Consider the following 22291-nt stretch of genomic DNA (forward strand, 5'->3'; position numbering starts at 1 on the left):
CTTCTTCCAAACAGAAAGGCATCAAACAGACTCATGGAGGAGACGTCGCTTACTTTACCATTGAGGCCAAGACTTCGTAGCTCAGAAACAAAATTCAAACAGACTTGCTATTTCTGGAAAACTGTGACAGTTGTTGGTGTTCTTACGAATGACCAAGATACACCAAAACTAGGGACAACTAGCATTATTACCAGCAAGAAATACACTCGATCTTTCCAGAAATGAGAAAAGCTTTAGCATAAATGTAGGCACTTGTCCCACAAGGACAACAGCAGAAGAGCACAACTCCTTCGTACACATGGTGCAGGATCAGGATTTGAGAAAGAGCAGTAACGCTTGCAGTACCGAGTTCATCAATTCTCATTTTTTACCTGAAGGGCGAACTTTGGGAACTTTTCACTGCAAAAACATATCCATACCTAAACGCATCTTTTCACAGCCTAAGATTCTCCTTTACAGAATATGGAAAAACCTGTATTAGATTTCTTTCCACCTGGAGCAACTGATGCTGACTTCTTGACTTCTTGCCATTAGGGATGATCCTACAAAAACTGAAACCAATGTAGTTATTTTGATACAAGTCTGGGCATCTGCTTCAGAATAGGAGTCATTTAATTCCTTTACTGCTACAGCCCAGCACACACCAATAGATCACTTTTGGTGCATCTATTAAAAAACTAAACAATAATGGTGCACGCACTTACATACACACACTGGAAACAGGCCCAAAGAAAGACTCCTTAAGTTTCCTGAGATATTTATCTTGACATTACAAAATCCAAGCTGTGTGAGCAAGAGATCTACCGGAGCTTAGTTTCTACATGTTTGTGCCTTACACAGCCTAGCCCACTCTTTCTCCCAGTACTTCCAGCACTCGTGTCCCCTATGCAGACATATGACTAATTCAATTACCTTGTGTGCTGACAGGCCAGCTGGCTGTTGCTTCTTGGCATGTGCAGAAAATGTAAGTTGTAACTGTCTTTCCCTCATTGTCTTCTCTCTCTGCCCAGCCGCCTATTTTCACAAAAGTTAAGAACTTCACACTCCTTTGTTAAACCCACTTGAAATGAGCTAACAAGTTCAGAAGCTGCAGAGTGACAGACAGACTGCATGGGTGTACAAGTCTTGTTTTCTTTGGAAAACAGATCAAGGAGGGAAAGAAAAGAATTTAAAAAATTTAGAAAAAGCAAACTTGGAAGGTAGGTGTATGGGCTGTGCTCCATATGCACCGACTCCATGAGCGCTGACCTAGCTCAACCCAATCTAAATCAGAGCAGCCACGGTCCCACCACACCCACAGGCATTCAGCATTGTCCCTTCCTTTCTACTGGCAACTCCTGCCAAAAATACACCTGTGAAACAAAAAAAAGGAGTTGCTTTTTGGCACAGCTAGCTCTGAGCCTGCTCGCTGCCTTGTCACATGGACACCAACACAACATAAAAGAAAGAAGCAGGAGCTCGGTAGCCCCAGCTGCCATGGCACTGCACACGTGGTACTTAACAACACACAAGACACAATCCTGAAAACACTTAATGCTGGACATAAATCTCAGAGCCTCATTAGTACCATACCCAGTAATGCGCTGATGCTATAAAGAAGCACATATACATTCATGGATTTCTCATTTTGAGAAGGTTGGAAACAAGAAAAAGCAAACTATCGAATGCCATAGCTTTCTGGTTAAGTGTAGCTGCATGCTGGCTTTTGTTTTGTTTTTTTTTTTAAAGTGTCAGATCTTGTTTTCTTCCTGAATGTGTCACTAAATCTACATCCCCAAGATCATCAAAAATAAAAAGGCACTACAAGCAAACATGGGAATATTTAAACACAGACATCACCCAGTGCAGAGTTCCCTTTGGACAGACCATTGTCCTACACAAAGTCAAAGGATCCGTCAATACTGGATTCTTTGTGCAGAATTCCAGACCCACAGAACAATCCATTGGCAGCCCCACTGGTGCCTGGGGAAAGACCAGCAGGGAGAAGGTAAAGCAGAAGAAGCAGAGTGTAGCCAGAGTGGCTAATTTAGATGGAGGGAGGTGTGAACAGCGGAACATAAGGCAAAACATCTTGGGAATAATATCCTGATGACATCTTATCTTGGCTATACAACACAGTAAGGTTAAGGGAGAAGAATTGTTATCTGTATGCATTTATGATGTCCCTTCCCCACTGCAATCAGAATAAAGGCATGAAATATTACTTATCAATGCTTAACACAGATAGCATGAATATATGTTAATTAGATTATTCATACTACATATGTGAAATGAGAATAACCTTGAATTATAAAACACAGCACGTTATTATTTTAAACCTTGACAGAGAACTTTTGATGGAGGATTTTTAAAGCATTCTTTCCTAGCGATGTATTAATAACAGGAGCCGTAACGCACAGTTTTTAACCAATGGTGAAAATTTGGCAGCTGTTGCACAGTTGCAAAACACTTGTGCAGCACCAAGTAATAAATAAAGTTCTGGATCTAGCATACGTTCTATGAGCAATCTGCTTTGCTGACATGAAACAACAAGAAGTTGCAAAGATTAACCATGCGCTGCATTACAAATTCTGTTCCAAGGTATTTATAAGCCCCTCCTTGCAGATATGAAGGAGGAGAGGAATTAATTATAGCAAAAAACATTTTTCATTTAATCGCAAGCACATTCACATTATCTAATAAAATCCTTTTAACCAAATTTACATCTGAGTTTAATTTAGATCCTTTACTAATAACTTGTACTGCTTCTTTTCTACAGTCTTTTTAAGGTGACCTACATTGCTTGGGAATAAAGGTGAAAAGAAGTCAGCACTTGTGTGGTATAGTCTAACCCCAGCATATCGGCTTCTAATTTAGCAGCGTTATTCACCATCCCTTACACTTACAGCCCTGCACAAAGCCATCAAAGTCACAGGTAAAAGTGGCACCAGCTTCCAGAGGGATTGGATCGGGCCTCCAGAGCTTCAAGGTGGGGCTGGAGAGACCCTAAACGTAAATAAATCCAACACGAAAGATCCCAATGCTCATAATGCATTTTTGAGGAGTCAGACCTCAGCGCAACCGACCTTCAAAAATGGAAGGAAAAAGCGAGCAGCGGTGACCCATATGGCACAGGAATTTTGGCAAACAGTTACCAGCACTGAGTGGTAAACAGCAGTAACAACGCAGGGGGAACAACAAAGTTAAGGCCGAATTCCACACGACAGCAGAGTAACGCAAATAAATCGCAGCCTCCTATTTTATCAGGAAAAGTTTCTGCCTGTATCTGTAGCAAATTAGTACCATGTGAGCAGTCGGACACACAGGTAGTGCAACGTAAGGCTGAGCCGTCACAGCGTCTGATCTGTGAGCACGGCTTTCCGAACGCCTCTGGAAATCGTATTTTCATCTGTTGAAAAGAAGAGGTGAAGTCGGGGGCTGACAAAAACCTGCATTATGCGTATGGAACAACAAGGATGAAAACCCTCGGCGTGTGTCATTGAGAGGAGGAAGTACCTCCTTTTTTTTTTTTTTTTTTAATGTCAGCTTAGCAGAGAAGTCATTTTAATTATATAATTACGGAAGATTTGGGAAGATTTACACAAGCCCCATAATTGGGCATAAGACATCACATCCTCTGGTACATACACCGCTCTGGTCTGGGGAACATTCTTTGCTCTGACCAATGTGTGCGGGGGGGGGCGGGGGGAGGAAGGGGAGGGGAGAGGCACGCAGAATTAAAAATACTTCCTCAGATTAAATCGTATTTACTTCATTCGATTAAAACGCTTTGATTGCTGAAGAGGCGCTGAGATATTTATCGTGACGCATCTGCGTGGTTAAACGCCGCGTTCTCCAGGCGATAGCCCCGACACTCAAACAAAAGGCGGCCGCCTGACAATGAGGGGCTCTTTCTTTTATTTTAAAAAGACATTTGCGCATCCCAACCCGCACCGCCGACCCGTCCCCTCCGTCGTGCGGGAGCCGTGACAGCCGCCGCATGAAACATTAAAGCCCCATCCGGCAGATAAGCCATGCAAAATGTCTCCTCCGATCCCACCCCCACCTCGCCTCCAAATAAATAAATAAATGCGGAGGAAATGTGGAAGGCACCGAGCACACCGGCAGCACCGAAGCCCCGGGCCCGAGGGATCGCCCTCGCCGCCGCTCCCCGGCCTCCGCGAGGGGAGGGCTCCCACCTCCTCCCTCAGACAATGGTGCTCTCCCTCCCCGGGTTCGGATCGCCGCCGTTCGGCGCTAGGCCCCGGCCCCGGCGGGGCGGGCGGACCCACGGGCAGGGCCGAGGCGCGAGGGGACGGCGGCCCCGCTCCGGCCGCCTCAGGGCCGCCCCGGGGCCGCGGTAAATACGCGGCAGTCGGCCGCCCCTACGCCGAGCCTCGCGCCCCCAACCGAAGCGCGGCCGCCGAACTGCGCAGATCGCTGCCGGGCCGCGTTCCGCCGGGGGTGCCCGGCGCCGGCTCCCCTCCTCCCGCAGCCCTCGGGCGCTCTCCCCCCGCCGGGTGATGGCGGCGCGGCCCTGAGGGACGGGGGGAGGGGTGGGGGAGTCTCGCCCGGTTCCCTCCCGGGGGGCCGGCGGCGATCGTTCCCCCCCCCCCCCCCCCCCTCAGCGGCGGGCGTGGGAGCGCGGGGCCGAGCCGAGCCCCCGCCTCCCTCTCTCCCTCCCTCTCTCTCTCTCTCTCTCTCTCTCTCTCTCTCTCTCGGCGGGGCCCGACGGCCCCGGGCCGGGCAGAGCCCGAGCCAAACAAAGCGCGGCCTGAGCGGGAGCCAGGGGTGAAGCCGCCCGGGCCCTTCCTGCCGCGGCGAGGCCCGTCTCCCCCACCGGCCCCGCGCAGGCCGCGTTCGGCGCCGCGCTTACCCCGATCCCCGGCGGCGGCGGCGGCGTTGTTCCTCTCCTGCTGCTGCTGCACCGGGCGCGGCCTGGACACTCGCCTGGGTCTCCTGTTGGCGGCTCGGACCGAGTTCATTTGCCGACTCGTGTGGGTGGCGGGAGGGGAGGGGGGAAGCCTCCGGCACCCGGCGCCTCGTCGGGAGGAAGGAGGGAGCCGCGGGCGGCCGCCTCGCTTCGCCGCAGCGGGCAGTAGGGAAGGGAAGGAGGGGGCTCCGGGCGCGGGTCCCGCCGCCGCCGCTCCCCGGCTCGCTCGGAGGCAGAGGAGCCGCTGGGTCTCCCGAGCGCTGCCTGCGGGGGACGTCGGCTCCGCGCCCCCCTCCCGGCCCCCCCGAAAATCCCTCTCTTAAAGGAGCCCCGCGGTCCTGCCCGTCTCAAGCCCGTCGCTGCTCCGTGGCAGGAGGAGCCATTGACACTGCCGGAGACACACACTCGCGGGGAGGCAGCCGCTGGCGGCCGCGCTCCGCCAATCGCCGCTTCCCACACAGCGGACCGACGGCGGGGCGACCAATCGGCGCGCCGCTTCTATGGGGCGCGGGTTGGGCGAGCGGCGCGGCGCGGGGTGGGGTGGCGAAGCGCGATATAAGGGGCGGGCGGGGGAGGCCGGGCCCGGCGGTGCGCTGTGGGCGAGCGGCCATGGCGGCGGCGGCGGCTGAGGCCTGGTTTGGCAGTGGGGGGAGCCTTGCGCCGTCTGGGCCTGGTGGGGACGCCTCACACCGCCGGCTCCGGCTCAGGGCCGCAGCGCAGAGCTCTCGCCCTGGGCCGGGCCCTCCGCGGAGCTCTCTTCGGGCACACAGGTGGGCGAGCAGCGGGATGAGGAGCTCGGAGGGCCCCGAAGCCCGAGTGTGAGGGAAGGGAGGGGGCTGCTGGTGCGCCTTGGTAACCCGTGTGTGCTCGGCGCTGGGGTGGGAATTAGGTTTCTAGAGTGCTTGTGCCCTGACTAGTTGTTAGCAACTTCTTCATTCGGGGTGTGTGCGTTTCACGGTCTGTGTACTCTTTCTCTGGTATATCAATATGCTGTTTATTTTGGGCTGAATGTTTAGGCACTCTATGAGGCTTCTGTTTTATTCTCTTTGTTGTTGTTGCTCTGCTGGTGACTTGCAACCAGGAAAGAATGATTGAAACAAACCATGCTTTCTTGCTTTTCAGAGTTCTGCTAATAAAATGGTGAAATCCAAGCAGTGAGGAGTGTACCTTCTCTTTGCAGAGACTGCTTCTATTGCTTGTGAAGGTTGGTCAGTGTGTAGCACTCCTTTAAGCTGAGGACTTGAGGCCTCTGGGATGAGCACCTGCTGTGTGAGCTGGTGTAGAATGTAAGCAAATGCTTGTAATTAAAAGTACATTAGGGAGAAGGCTGTTCAAAGCTGATGTGAAGATATAGTGGAACCTTAGGAGGTGACTGCTCTCTCAAAATGTAAGTCATAATTTAAAGATGTTTATATTTGTGCTTCTCAAGTCAGTGATAATGAAAGCTGACTGAAGTTCCTATCAGTCCACAAACCAAGTGCATATGTAATACATAGGTAAAGGGATATTTTTTTAAGACTTAGTCTTTTGTTGCCATGAAGGAAAAAACAGTGGAGAATTGTTTTCCATGCCTGAGAAGAAGAATTCTTATACCTCTCAGAGGAGGATGAATAATAAGGTGTAGTGCATGTGAAGTGACCTTCACAGAATAGGAGAATAGCTATCACTCTATTTGGGGCCAGTATCTGCCATAAGAATTGTCAGGCTAGCAGATAAGTGTTTGTTAGAATGTGCGGGTATCAAAGCGCTTTTTGCTGTTAACAGCATTGTGAAGCTGCTTTAAAGAATGATCCATACTCAAGAATTGTGCCTAATTTACTGTGATGCAGTTAAGAAATTTCATGTCATCTTGAAATTTCTCTAGCATTTCAGTAATTTAACTGTGTTTCTGTTAAGCTGTTCTAGTTGACCTCTTTCTTCCTCCAAGATCCAGAGAATGATTTCTTAGTGACTCAAAGTTACCTGAAATTATTCAGTAGTTCAGAGATCTGTCCGAGTTCTTGAAAACATGTTTGAGAGCCAAAATGGATGGAGAGCTAATTTTCATCTGAAGTTTCTGATACTAGAAGAAAATTGTTTGAAACTTGAACTAGAGCAAGACTTCTTAGAAGTCAAAATCTTGATCTTGAAGTACTTTGAAACTAAATCATTTCTTGGCATAAAAACAGCTTTTGTAATTGGCTTCTTAAGCTGCTAACTTGTGTTAAGAACATAATGGTATGAGTCAGTAAAACTTACTGTGGATGGGGGAAAATGTTGTGACTATTCATGAATAGTTCTAATATGGAGTCTTACTGATTTAGCCAAGATTGAGGACAATCTCTAGAAGGCTACAGTGGAAAGTTCTTTGAGTTGCTATGGTAAGTATGCTGAGTGTGTATGGACTGTATAAAATCACTAAATAAATCATTGGTATATAAGTGATGTGTGGAAGTGTTTGTATCTTACAAGGCATGGACTATTAAAATAATGGCATTACTCTTCTAATAATCTCAGCTGTGCTTTAAGAGGCCAGACATCAGAAAGCCTGGAAATTCTTCAGAACAGTCTTAACTAGAATTCTTTTTCTTTCACAAAAGAATTAAATGTATCTTGTTTATCGATGGTGACAATTGTAATTTCAGTTTTAAGTCATTTCTTAAACTTATATATGGCAATCTCATGGATTAATTATTGCTATGAAGCTTCTTGAGGAAACCCCCTTCTGCCACACAAAGGCGTATGATGTTCTGTGATATATCCAAGCTGCGCTGAATTTCAAGCATGGATCTTCTCATTATGTACGTGAAGAGTTGGCTGCCAAGAGATCAACTTCTGTTCTGCATGCGAAAAGAGATGCCACAGTGTGCTTAGTGATGGCAGTGAGTTGTTAATTATTAGTAGTTGCAGCTGCCTGACTAATGCTACAACTTCACAGAAGTAGCACAAGTAGTGATGGAAATGCTGCTACAGGGCTTCCTATTTATTTGTGAAGGTGAACTTCAGAGAGACAAGTGAGCAACTCTGATTCTGCTGATTTTTGAAGGGAAGACAAACACCTTGAAGATCTGTTGAAGATAATGGATAATACAGCTAAGTAATCCTTTTCTAAAACTTCAGTAGAGAATAGAGAAGAAACAAGATGGTGAGATGGTTGACAAATTAGTGTGGGCCAGTGTAAACTATTAAGTCAGCAGGACCCTGAGGAAATGGCCACAAGTTGTACCAGAGGAGGTTTAGATTAGATGTAAGGAAAAGCTATTTCTCTCCGAGAGTGATCAGGCACTGGAATGGCCTGCCCAGGGAGGTGGTGGAGTTGCTGTCCCTGGCAGTATTCAAGAGGCCTCTGGATGAGGAGCTATGAGATACAGTTTAGTAGCTTGTGGTAGTAATGGTAATGGGAGAACAGATGGACTAGATGATCTCGTAGGTCCTTTCCAACCTTATAATTCTATGATTCTATGATCAGGTTGATCTGCAGAAATCCCCACTATTTTATTTCCTTTAACGTACCCATTCTGTAGTACCCTTATTTCAGAGAGTGTTGAGAATGTTTTGAATGTGCAGCAGAATCAGAATGCATGAGTGTCCAACCTTCTGGCTTGTCTGGGCCCCACTGAGTGAAGAGTAATTGTCTTGGGCAGTAGGTTGCTCTGAAAGCAATGCCTCTTATTTTCTGGGGACTACAACAGATACAATGAGCATTGTACAATGTTGCCTTCCCACCAACATCCACCATGGACCCTGTGGGCCAAAATAATAAAACAGGAGGCATTACTTCTGCAGCAGCACTTGTATAGCATAGTTTTGTTACTTACATACATTAACTTACTTTAATTTCTAGTATTTCTATTCAAATGGGAAAAGAGCAACAAAGCCATAGAACCAGTGGGAAGTTTGACCTTGTTTTTGTGAAACTAATGAATCCATTTGGTTCAGTGGCAGTGGTTACAATTCTTAGCGAGTTCTCTACGTTCTCACTGGAGTTTTTTTTATGAAGCTTTATTCTCTTCTGTGCTTTGTCCTTGACAACAGTTGTTCACAAATGTACTACTGCCAAAAGCAATGACATGAATTAGGCATGACTGTGAAGTGAGGGGTATTTCTCTTATAAAAATCGGGTAAAGAGACATGATCAGATTCTTGAGTTGACTATCTGACTGCAAATTTGTACATCCCATTTGGGAAAAATGTATTTGTGTCAAAGGAAAATGGAGTTGCGAATTTACCAAAATGTTTTTTGCAGTCTTGAAACCAATTCTCAAATTCCTTCATCAAAACTGAAATCAAGGCTGTATATTTTTGCATTTTGTAGGACTGTTTAGCCAATGTATCAAAAGATATACAATTATTTGCCATAATTTGAGTTAGCACTGTGCTCTCTCCATGCCCTGGTTTCAGCTTGGTGTTAATAGTGCAGTGATGTTTGGTTGCTGCTGAGCAATGGGTGTGTGCCTGGGGCTGGGCAGAGCTGCTGCTGTGGTGGTGGGGGGTGGCTGCCTTGCAAGCTCTGCTGGGCTGCATGAGGGCTGCAGGTTGGACGTGCCTGTTATGATCCCTGCTTAGCCTGAGGATGTGAGTATTGATCAAAACAAGTCTAGAATAACAGATTTTACTGGCTGGTGGACTGTGGTTTACTTCTAAGGGGTTCGCAGAAGGTAAGTAGAAACAGCCTTTAAATTGTTTATGAAGGCCTAAATCTTTTTAAGGTTGTTCAGAATCAGCACGTTGAAAAACACTAAATCCCTGACCTGTTATTAGGTGGAAAACACAGCATTCTCCATGGTTCTTCCTTAATATTTGAGGGGGAAAAAAAGTAGTATGTTGAGGCCACTGTTGCAGGTTGTTGCAGAAAGCCCACAACAGAGCCTTCTGCTACGTACAGCTCCTGTATTTGAACAAGAAATAGAAGAATCATGTTTTTTATCTTGGTGCTTAATCAGATCAAATGGCTCTGCAAGGGGCCACATGTCTATCCCTCTCCTTACAGATGACAGTGAGGCACAGAAGCTGAAATAACTTAGCCTAAAAATGTTTTTGGACATTAGTGGGGCCAGGAATAGAACCTAAGGAACAGGAGTCTTCAGGGCTTTCTCCACAGCGTCACATCACAGCTTTCAGAAGCATAAGCTTCTACCTATAATTTCTGACTATTTCATAAACTGTTAATGTATGCCTGGTCTAAAAATACTGTTTTGAAGAGTTGGGACTGACCCACTGGTGACTACTTTAAACCTGGAGGGTTGTTTCTCATAAGCCTGGAAGAAGCGAGCCTTTCAGAAATAGAGGTATCTATGACTGGTTGAACTTGCTTGCTCAGCAGCTGAATATATGAATGCTGTTTTGTTGCAGTTGCTCTGACCCCTGGTTCTGCTAAATCTTCCTCATCTTACAGTAAATCATTGTTAAAACTCTCCGCATTTGCCTGGAATCTGTCTCTTGAAATCTAGCTTGATTTTTGGGTGACCTTATTGGGTTGCCTTGTGGATGAATGTCTGTGCCTGGTGTGTTGTTTGTTGCTGTACTAACATGGATTCTGCAGGATGAGTAAAGACCTTGGGAAGAAAAAATTGTGTTATTTCCTGTAAGTGCCCACTGTTGAAACTTGGTTATTTAACATCCTAATTTTGATCCTGCCCTAATAAAAAGTTTTTGGAAGTTGGAATGATGTCTCAGCTTTTGTTTGTTTTTTTAATAAAAAGTAGCTGCTGAGGAGTCCTGGTGGAATGGTGTTCTGAGTTTCAAAGCATCATCAGCGCTCTTCTGGTCATGTTTCAAAACCATATCTGTGGGTGCCTACAAACATCACCTGCCTCAGGATTTTCTTGGGAGTGTTTTCAGGTTTTGGTGGCATTGTAGAGTATCCAAAAGGTGCTTCTTAAGTGGTATTCAGCACTTCAGTGCTAACTCTGAGGTTTATGAAGGAGTGATGCCTACTTCAGTTGTGAACACAAGAAATGAAAGTGTGGAAGCGAAGCAGTCTGACCATCAGCATGTGAATACGGTGGTAAAATGTTTTTGCTTCAGATATTGAAAGCAAAGCAGGTGAGTGTGGATTCTATTAGTATTATCTGCCTACTTTACCTTATATGTAACTTTTTGTTTGCTGGTGGGAACAAGTTCTTCATACTAACAATGATGAATATGAAGAATCTTGCTATCTTTCTTTGTTTCCTGGTAGACCACTGCTATAGATCTCCTGCTCCAAAATGCGTCCTTTTCTTTAGGGGGGTTATTTAAATGTGGAAGGGTTGTGAGCTTAATTGCAGTGAGCCTGCCAACAACTGATCAGAAAAAGTAAATAAGTATGGCGCATCATGCATATGCCTTGTCAGTTTGTTCCATCTCTAGGTTTGGGCAGCTGGAGGAGAGGAGTTGGGTCCTTGTCCTTCTTAGCCTGGGTTGGATCTATCAGTCATGGCTTATCTGATGAGTGAGGGAAAAGGTCTAGTTAACATTGTGAGTGATTTATGGAAGAGATTTCCCCAGAAAGGGTTTTTGAATGTCCTGAAGAGTATTTTGCAGTTAGTGTTTAATTTGTTGTTGCCATTAAAAAGCAACTCTGCTCTTCACAGGTGGTGTTTTGCTGTCCCTACCCTGTCCCCTGTTCTGTCAACTAGTACTTATGCAACAGCGTAGTTAAGCAGGTCAAAGAGGTAATTTAGCTGAAAAATAACCTCGCTAGAAGTGCAGCTAGTTTTCATGTATGTGTATAGCTGTTAGCTCAGGGATGTGGCAGGAAGGCATGGGTCTTGTGTGGTGAAAAGCTTGGGTTGCACACAGTTGCTGTAATCCTGGAATTGCATGCAATTTGCCCCTTCCCGAACCTTTGTGTGAAAGCCATGTTTCATTAGGTCTGTTTTTCTGGGATGCCATCGGATGTGGCTGTAGGATCTCTTTGGGCTGCTGATGAAGCACTGTATTGTCTCTTGGCTAATCAATCCATTTCAGCAAGTGGAAGCATGATCCAGTTTACAGTCACTCAAAGCATATGGACTTAATGACTTTAAGCAGTTTGTTTCCATTTGTTGCCACGTGGTGGTGATGTTGGTTGTTCCCTTCTCTCCTACTGCTGAAGGGAAGTGGCGGATAACATTGGCAAGGGATGTCCCATAGATAGATCGGTGCCTCCAGATGACTCTAACCAGTGCCATGTGGTTTTGCCAGTTACCAGTATGGTGAGGAAATGCATGCTCCTGTTTGTACTCTTATTGACATGTAAGCATTCCTGTACCTCAGCAGGGTGAGCTAATCAACAGGAAGTATTTTGTGACAGACAACACTGACAAAATATAATCATTTTTCAAGATAATGTGCTGCAGGTATCTCCTTTTGCATCCTTGGTCGTCATGGTCCATAACCCTTTGTTATGCAGAAGACGTAAAATCAGGAATTCATCCAAGTTAACCAGTAAAGGATAGCTGGCACTGGGTATGGGAAGGACTGTTCTCTCCTTCAGTTGCCTACAACTAATGCCTTGGGTTCTCATCAGTTTTATGCTGACAAGCAGAGATGGGGAAGAGATCATCCATTCAGAACACGTGTTTAAATGAGATCAATAACACTGTAAAATCCTCTCTGCTGACTACTGATTATAAGTGTCAGTGTGATCTAGGCCTTGAAGAAATTTATATGATATAGGTGACAGCATAGTCACTGGGAGGACAGCTTCCAAAACAGTTACATCTGAAGATCTAAATTTGTTTAATCAATTCTGACTTTCCTGCTCTTGTCTGTGTCCAGTATTACAAACCCAGGTTTGTTGAGGCACTGAATCTTATGTCTTCTTGTAGCTCAGTGCTTGTTTCTGTTCTTCTTCACAGCAAAGCAGAAGAGGAAAGTGGAAAACTGAGATTCTCATGCATTTTGAAGCCTTCATTTCCCTAAGATGAGAAGGGAAACTTGAATAAGACAATATTAGTCAAACATTCTATAGATTTTTCCAATTAGGAATTGTATAAAAGGAAACAGTGTGTGCTGTCTGTGTGTACAGGTTATTGTTGGTCACAGTAAGTGCATGATTGAGATGCTGCTCTAGAATGTTTGTTTTGTAATCTCCATTTCTTAATAGCTGATCTTTGTCTTTTTTCATCAAACTGATGATCTTATTTCTGTTTTGATTAAGTGGATGACTTTGTCTTGTAATACTGCTTGGCAAAAACAGGTATATTTTGATAGAAGTTTGGTTTTAGATTTACATCTGTAGGTAGCGTTACTTCTGTTGAAGGGGTGCATTTTATTTTTTGTTCCAGTGATATATGATGCAGAAAACAAATGAGAATGAGAAAACACATCAAATCAAATGTTCTTCATGTAAACTCTTTCAACGTGATGTATGTTGCAATGGCTGATTTGGGGCAGCATTGGACTCCGGAATATGCAGAGCAGTTTTGCATAGCTCTGAAGATGTTTGGGTGGATACTGGAGGTCTAGCCATCACAATTATGTAGTTTCCACAGCCTGCATGAGTGTCTTGACAGCTGACTATGTTCTGTTGCAAGACAGTATATTGGACTATGTATACATGCCTTCAGTGTTTCAAAACTCAGCCTGTGAGGTGTGGGAGAAAGAAGCTAGCAGTCACATTTATGAGTCAAATTCTTTGGAGGTGTGTGAGAGTAGTTGGTGAAGGAACATAAAAAGATGAAGATCGGGGAATGGAATGTTTGGTGTTGGTTTTAATTAGAATTGTCCTGCTCATCATTCATACCGTGAGATAAAAGGGAAAAATATCCTCTCTGCACATGCAGAGAAAAATATTTCTATTACAGTTAGTGAGCAACCCTAATTGGACTGCCAAATATAAATTTGTCAAAAACTCATACTGATTCAGTATTAAAGCTAGCAATTATCTCAGAAGGAAAAAAAAAAAAACAACCAAAAAAAGAAAAAAACACCAAACTAATAAAGCCCAGTCAGTAAACTTTTCTCTTGTGTATATAGGTCTTCTTGTGGCTTTCTCCTTCCAAACAGTATAAAGATGGGATTCATGTTGTGGTTTGGAAGAGAGCATGTTTTAAACCAGAGGAGGAAGTCAATGGATGACCTTTAGAGCTTAGGGAAGAAGGCTCTTCTGTCTTAGAGGGGCTTTCTTCCAGCTGAGGAGTAACCAGCTGCTCAACCATACTGCTGTCTTCCCATAGGTGTGGTGCAGTGACATGCCAGGAGAGGTATTTGCTACCCTTGATTGTAGTTAGTCATGCTAAGTGACCTGTGCTCTAATCTCCCAGCATTGCAAAGCAGCCAAAGTGACCGATACTGTTACTTCACATGCTCCTGCAAGGTAGATTAGAATCTGCTGCTCCTGAACTTAATTTGCTGGCAGCATCTTTAAAATACTTTCTAGAGCGTTTGGATCGTAATCATTTTTAAGGCTTGAAACTTACTAAATGAAGCAAAACAATCTGTTCTCCTTTTGTATTAAAAAAAAATAGATTTAAATTGTTCTACATTGTAAAATCTAATGTCAGGGTAAGTGTGTGCAAGTAACCTTTTCACCCTCCAGTTGATACAAAGGACTGTTCTCACTTCACAGAAATGCCTCTGCGTAGACTGTGGTTCCATCTGAACCAATTTGTTTTTGGCTTCTGACTAAAAAGCATACAAAGAGATAGTCCAGGGTAAGTACATTGGGTTGCTATCAAGCATGATATGACAGATGTCATATTAAAAATAATGGCAGGGAAAACAAAGCTCTTAATTGATTGCTTTCCCTTTCTAAAATACAAGTAAGGCAGTTTTGACATTATTCAACTCAGGTCATCAAATTCATATAATTATATACCAATGTAATGCATGCATCTTAGAAGAATGAAAAGTACAGAAGGATGAGTGTGAATGTAAATTTACTCATCTTTTATAAAATGCTTTCTTGAGGTGCTGACATTTTCAGTGCATTGATTGTTCATAATGAATACTCTTGCATAAAATATTTCAAAGGTAATTTTCTGAGGCCAGAAAATGACTTAAAAAGTTATTCACTAAAGAGCAGTCAATAAGCTGTGTCCGGAAGCAGATTTATGGGATGTGAAATAAATTGATGTAACAGAGGTTGCTTATACAAAAGAATTACTTGCCCTTTTACAGCTTCGATGTCCTAAAACAGGAAACTCAAAAGCGATGTGGGCCAATTCAGAGGCAGTCATTCTGTACTATGCAGTCATGGGCCATTGAAGGAAAAGAAGAAAGTGGCTTTGGGCAAAGTCTGCCTACTTGTAGCAGAAGTCCAAGAGGTAGTCATCTCTGCAGGTAAAATGCAAAGTTTGCTATATACCTCAGGATGGATTATACTAGTCAATGGAGATACAGTATGTTTCAAGAATTTACTTAAAAACAAGGAAAATAAATTAGTTGATCTCTCAGACTGCTTCCAGGCAGTAGTTTTTAAACAACTTGTCGTATGTTTCTTGGCTTTTACAGCTTCACATAAAAGGTTTTCCTGGTTCATAAAGGAAATTAATGTGAAATCAATAATGGCATTTAAAAATTCACCAAACATTTCCCATCCGGAGAAAGCCTCTCTCAGAGTGCTACTAATGATACAGCAGAGTGGGGAGAACACACACAGCATTGATGCTAAAGGCAGACAGAAGGGAAAGCATCACAGATAGAAAATGCAGTGAGGACTGATGCTTTTGGGAGCCACCAGGAGCAAGGGGGATCTGCCTGTACCCTGACCTGAACAAACTGTGGGATCAACTTGCATGAGGCCTTTGCTTGAAAATGTAGCCTAGATGCTGCACTTCCTTCAAGCTAATGGGTGAAAGTGGCATGAACAGCAGAGAAAAACTCACTTGATGGTGAAAATACCAACAGAAACATAGTAAGACTTGTTTCTTGTAGTATATTACAACTGTATGACCCCCTGCATTCCAGGCACTGAAGAGGATACTTTTGCTGCTTCAGATTGCTTCATCCTACTATCCCAGGAAACCTGGAATCATTGTGGAAATAGGAAAGGCAAGTCATGGAACAGGATTTGTTCGTTGTGCTTTCATTAAAAATAGGAACTGAGGAGGAACCATACAAAAGGTACAAGTGAGATCATACCTGGTGGTCTGGTGAATGTATATGTGCTTAGGCCACTACTCTACTGAAAAAGTTGCATTGTAGTTATAAGTTGTGCAGTTTAATACCACTGTAACTACTGGCAATTACCACATTTATACCATTTGTCAGTTTTCCCTTTCTCCCTCCTTTTTCCAGCATTTTTCTCAGGGTGGCTCAGAAATAGTGGTGCAGGCCTCTGCAGTCTGAGGTGTGGTGGTCCTTGCTGAAAGGTGGCTTCCTGATCTCCTGCGCCCAGGAGTGCACCTCTGTGCTGTGCAGCCTCACCTCCAGCACCAGGTGCGGACCTGGGTGCTGCAGTAAAAAAAGGGGGGGGTGGGGCTTAAAGCTGTTTTGGAGCCCAAAGGAGGGCTACAAAGATGGAGCAGGGTCTGGAGGGCGAGGAGTGTGAGGAGCAGCTGAGCCTCCTGGGTTTGCTCGGAGCAGAGGAGCTGAGGGGAGGCCTCATGGCAGCTGCAGCTCCTCACAGGGAGTGGAGGGCAGCGCTGAGCTCTGCTCTTTAAGACAGTGACAGGGCCTGAGGGGATGGCATGGAGCTGTGTCAGGGGAGGGGTTGGGGGGAGGTCAGGGAAAGGCTCTGCCCCAGAGGGCAATGGACACTGACCCAGTACTGGAGTTCAAGGAGCGTTTAGACAGCACTCTCAGCAACGGGGTTTGGATTTGGGGTAGAGCTGTGTGGAGTCAGGAGCTGGACTTGATGGACCTTGTGGGTCCCTTCCAACTTAGGATATTCTATGATTCTATGGTTCTGCCATCCCCAGACACCCATACCTACGCTTCTTCAGTGACCTTCAATCATCTTAAAATATATTTCTCTATTGCTTGTGACACTTTCCAGTTTGGGGCATTCAGAATCTTGCATTTTTCCCAAGCTTTTCCATAAGCTTCAGAGTCAGAAAATCATTTTCCTTTCTGGGTGAGAATTCCGATTTGCATGGAAGCGCTCAACTCCAGAAGCTGATGCTTCAACCAGCAGATAGGGGGTTCGTGATAAAGCTGGCAGGATTGCGCTGCTCTGAGCACTTTCAGAGACATATGCTGCTTTTCCTGTTCCTGGAAGAAGTCCCACAGATGTCTCATGATTATTCACTTGAGTCATGGTTGCAGAACTGAGTTCTTGGTGGTTTGGATTCCCAGATACACTGCATATCTATGGCGTTGAAAGTGCAAATTCTGAAGCGTTGCTTGCCTATTTTAAAAGAGGATTGTGTTTTACCCAAGACCGATAGTTTGAATTTAGACTAAATTCCCTCCCTAATTATAACAACCTTTGGTCAAAATGAGACATCTCCGAGGACAAAGAAACAAAAAACATGAAACTAAATGGGACGTGGCATGCTTTGATCCCGAGTTTGTGTTCCCCTTTTTCTTTACGGGTGGCATTACCGTGATATTAGTCACTAGGTGGTGCTATCCCACATGGTCTACTGCATTCCTGCTCTCTGGGTGCGAGTGACCTGGGCTCCACGTTTTCAGCTGGTGTTTGTTTTGGGTAGGGAGGATGGGAGATATAAAGTTAGACGGGGTAGACTGTCACGGCCCTTCAGACTGGAGAGAATTTTTAGGGTAAAATTACCCTGGGGAGCTTGGGTATTTTTTTTTTTACTGAGATGCCAAAAATGAGGGATTGCCTGTGTGCCATTTATAACCATCTCTGCACCCAGATTAATGTGCTCTGTAACAACTTGCTGGTGCTAAGCCTGTGTTTACAAGCAGTTTAACTCTACAAGCTCTTTTAAGATAGAAGGCTTTAACGTCTGATATATCAACACAGTAATAGCTTTTTTTCCCCATGTGTACTTCTACTGTTAGCTGAATTTATTATAAGTATTTGTATATGTTGTACCATTAACAGATGTTAGGCAACCTGAGGAAATCACACCGAGTTCTCACTTCTTACATTTGTTTTGTCTTTTCAAAGTGATGTTCCAGGTTCATTCTGCCAGGGTTTGGGGGAGGTGGTTGTTGTGTTGTTTGCTTTATGAGAAAGGGAAGCAAATGCTACCCAAAGCAGTCCTTTCCAGGGTTGAAAATTGTAGATATCATAGAATCCTAGAATGGCCTGGGTTGAAAAGGACCACAATGATCATCAGTTCCAACCCCCCTGCTATGTGCAGGGTCGCCAACCAGCAGACCAGGCTGCCCAGAGCCACATCCAGCCTGGCCTTGAATGCCTCCAGGGATGGGGCATCCACAGCCTCCTTGGGCAATCTGTTCAGTGTGTCACCACCCTCTGGGTGGAAAAACTTCCTCCTAATATCCAACCTAAACCTCCCCTGTCTCAGTTTAAAATCATCTCCCCTTGTCCTATCACTACCCACCCTCGTAAACAAAAGATATGCCCCAACAAGAGAGATCTGAAGATTTACTGAGTACTAAGGAGAGTCTGAGAATGGGAAACATTTCTCCGTGCTTTCTCAAAACTTTCCACGAGGCTTCTGGAACATTTGAATTATCTGTCTGTAAGTCAGTTCGGCTTTCAGGCAAAGTTGTTTTCTTTTTCCTCACTTGTAGTATTTTTACGAGAAGTGAGGACAAGATCAGACAGATGGAAGGAAAAAAGTGTGAAGGAATTGCAACATCAAAATCTTTTTGGTTTGAAAAGTGAAAACATCAGTTGCGTGGCTTCCACATCTACATTTCAGGAAGCTTTTAAAAATGCCTTTTACTTCTTTTTAATATGCCGTACTTATTCAGAGAGGGTTGCGAATGAAAAATATCAATAAGGCCTTTTAAGTGTTTTCATATGGAATCTATCTTCAGCCGCATACCAAAAAAACGTCTTTGTTATTTTTTCATTGAGACTCTAATCTTGGAATGACCTTTCATGTATCGGTGCCTTTTAAGTCTGCTGTTGTGTTTTGGGTCAGATCCTTTCTGCTCACTCCTTTCACCCTGTTTCAGCCTCTTGTACACTCACCACAGGGCAAAGCTTACAGTTATTTTCCACCTGCATGAGAAGGATTTCCCCTCTCAGGGATGCACAGTGGAAGCCAAGCTGAGTTAAGGCTAAGGCTGGTTCTAATTTTTTTTTGTGTGAGAAAGTTTCTTGTGGCATATTATATTTAATATTGAAACCTATGGTTTGTGAATTAACTTGTTAGCAATTCAAAGGCCTTTGTTTGTTATTCGGCTTAGCCAGGTGAAATGTCTTGGTTTGTTTGTTTTTTTTTTGCCTCACTAGCACTGGCATTTGTCTCTGCTGTTCTTATTTAACCTTGTGATGGTATGCATTAGAGAGACCAGTGAACTTCCCTTACAAGGACAGGCTGAGAGAGCTGGGGCTCTTCAGCCTAGAGAACAGAAGGCTCTGGGGGACTTCATAGAGGTCTTCCAGTACCTGAAGGGGCCTACAGGAAAGATGGGACTTTTTATTAGGGCAGGTAGTGACAGGATGAGGGGAAATGGCTTTAAATTGGAAGACGGTAGATCTAGACTAGATATTAGGAAGAAATTCTTCACTGTGAGGGTGGTGAGAGACTGGAACAGGTTGCTCAGTGAGGCTGTGAATGTCCCCTCCCTGGAGGCATTCAAGGCCAGGCTGGATGGGGCTGTGAGCAGCCTGGTCTAGAGGGAGGTGTGCCTGCCTATAGCAGGGGTTGGAACTACATCACCTTAAAGGTCCCTTCAAACCCAAACCATTCTATGATTCAGTGATCTGCATCACAAAATGAAAGAGTAGCTACAAGATCTGCTTGGAATTTTTGTGCAGGTTTTGAGAAAGAGTCACAGTGCATTGGGCTAGCTGTTTGCCTCATTTTGATTTCCCTCCTGACATGGAGTTGTGACCTTTGGATGATTCCCTTCCCATTCTCTGGTCTCCTTCTTCCATTTGGTTGCTTTTTCTTTTTGAAGCTGAGCTCTGGGGGCGGATAGGCCACATGCACCATCTTATGAGGTGTTTGCACAGCACACACTGGGACAGATGACAGTCAAGATCTCCAGGCCCTAATGCACTACCAGTAATCGTAAGTAGGAATAACAAAAGCAACTAGTCATAATAGTGTGGGAAGGGAAATAGCTTGGCATTATTAATGTCAAGTTTAAAGAGCAAAATCTCCATTTGTGTTATTGCCTGTCATCCTCTGGGGAACTATAAGCTTCTCCCCAAGCAGGCATCCAGTTTCTGCCCTTACCCTACATAACCTCACTGGCTTCAAAGCAATGTTGTTAGAGCAGATTGGCATGAAATCAAGGGATTCTGTCCTAGGGTTCAGAATGTCTTATTTCTGCATGCTCATGGCATCAGAAGGATCACAGAGAAACTTACCCATACCAGCCTTTTGTCCCAAGAATCTCAATTTCTGCTTGTCACCAGTCTTTTTGCCTATTCTGCTTTCCGTTATACAAAGTGGCAAGCTTCATAACATCCTTCAGGATATTTAATATTCCTCTTGCTCCATCTCTTCCAGGCATAAGGGATAACTGCATGGTCTGGTAAACTGGATTGGCCCTCTTCACATTCTCAAGACTGGTGTTAGATTCATATTCTTCTCTGGTGTTGCTGTACATTAATTACCATAACTTGGAAATAGACTGATGTATATGACTAGGGTTTAGTTTCATGCACATTTCTTTCTTCACTTTGTACTTTGAAATTTCTGCCTTTGAGAAAAAGAAGAAAAATCCCTTCAATATGGAGCTGCTTAGATTTATTTGGCAGTTTTTCAGTATATCTGTCAGTGCTCTGTGTCCTCTAGAAATGTCAATCAGAAACCCATTAGGGTACCTCCAAAAGGAGTGTGGAGTCAATATGGCTTGCAAATTTTTGTAAGCGTGTAGTTTATACTCCTTTACAAAGTACAGTCTGTTGCTTTGCATTATTTCTCATGAACCAAAGAAACGATAATGTTGGAGTAGTTGATTTTTGTCACTGTATGCCCTTCAAATGCTTAAGACAAGAGAAATTTCTCAGATCAGCTAGCACAAAACAGTTATTTTGCATTTTTCACTGATCTTTTTACATCCAGCTTCCTGTATTTTCTGTTCACTTTTTTTTCTAATACGTGTGCAAGAACTGTTTCCAGTGAACAAGGTTGAGTAGATATCCAAGAGAACAGCCTTTGGTAAATTAAATAGGAACACAAAGATAAACTACAGATTAGAGGCACAGGCTAAACATCCCTGTGTATGTTAAGGGCTGTATGTATTCAGTCCTGCAGATGCAACATTGCAACAGGGATGTGACATATTGCTTACCTAGGGAGATGTGCCATAAATTATGAAGAAAACCAGGCCAATTGCAATCTGTTCTGAAGCTTTTAACTAGCTTAAAACTCAGCCTCTTTGTTCCAGGAAGGAGTGTTTGAGAGACTGTAGGCATTTGAATCACAGAATGGTAGAACATCCTGGATTGAAAAGGACCAAAATGATCGTTGAGTTCCAACCCCCTGCTATGTGCAGGGTCGCCAACCAGCAGACCAGGCTGCCCAGAGCCACATCCAGCCTGGCCTTGAATGCCTCCAGGGATGGGGCATCCACAGCCTCCTTGGGCAACCTGTTCCAGTGCATCACCACCCTCTGGGTGAAAAACCTCCTCTTAATATCCAACCTAAACCTCCCCTGTCTCGGTTTAAAACCATTCCCCCTTGTCCTATCCTATTTGGGTATAAAAGTTTGGATATAATTCTGAACCATTTGGAATTCACTCTGATTTCCAGCTAAATTTCAGAGCCAGATGCTAGGCAATACAATCTGTATAAACTGAAACAAACAAGGAGAATTCTACTGGTTTCATGTTGGTCTACAAGGTACCGGTCAGTCCATATACTACAGTCTCTGAGCATCTCAGTCTTCAATGTATGTAGCTTCAGAACTTCTATACGTTAAAATTGTTTTAAAGTTCTAAATCAACTTTTTAAAAACTACTCTGAATTTAAGAGCCTATTCCTAAGAATAATGTGTCAATGTATGGCAGGTGAATATGTATTTCAGTGTTTTTTTCTAATTGTTTGCATTTATGAAATACTTATTTCCTAGACATACAACCAGCACAGAACCAAATATAAAATCCACATAATAAGCTGATAAAAAGCAGAACATTTTTCATTATCATTCAATCTGCCAGATTTTCTATTTTTCACCTACTTCTACTGATGTATATCTATTTGTCTAGGAAAAAACTCAGGATTTATAATGTATCAAGAGAACAAAAAAATCCCAATCCTTGCCACACTGAGGAGAAAAACAATTTTCAAGTAACAGGATTGTTTCCCAACACATCTTCATCCATGTTTTAGACTAATCTACTCATATTTTGTATACTTCTTATATTATATTCACCATGACGGTATTTGAGCATTATTTCCTGTTAGTAGATATTCATGAGCAAAT

At 44.0% G+C, this 22291-nt stretch overlaps 1 protein-coding gene and 1 long non-coding RNA gene across 4 annotated transcripts in view; one reads left to right on the forward strand and one right to left on the reverse strand.

Moving 5' to 3' along the window:
- The window catches only part of FBXO11 (F-box protein 11), a 64278-nt gene extending 58967 nt beyond the window's left edge, over positions 1 to 5311 (reverse strand). For 2 of the 3 annotated variants that reach the window (XM_015278121.4, XM_015278120.4), the window contains exon 1: positions 4856 to 5311. In XM_015278121.4, coding sequence (XP_015133607.1) covers positions 4856 to 4964 — 109 coding nt within the window. In that variant the 5' untranslated portion in view covers positions 4965 to 5311. Of the gene's footprint in view, positions 1 to 3282; positions 4486 to 4855 lie in introns of those variants that run through there. The other variant, XM_046939071.1, reaches the window with a different exon arrangement.
- Positions 5312 to 5490: 179 nt separating this feature from the next.
- LOC107052014 lies at positions 5491 to 16367 on the forward strand. Its single transcript, XR_005859063.2, has 3 exons — positions 5491 to 5682; positions 6035 to 14511; positions 14978 to 16367. It is a non-coding gene; the product is annotated as an uncharacterized LOC107052014 (long non-coding RNA).
- Positions 16368 to 22291: the final 5924 nt, after the last annotated feature.

This window comes from Gallus gallus, chromosome 3 (assembly GCF_016699485.2).
Source record: "Gallus gallus isolate bGalGal1 chromosome 3, bGalGal1.mat.broiler.GRCg7b, whole genome shotgun sequence".
Lineage (NCBI taxonomy): Eukaryota > Metazoa > Chordata > Aves > Galliformes > Phasianidae > Gallus > Gallus gallus.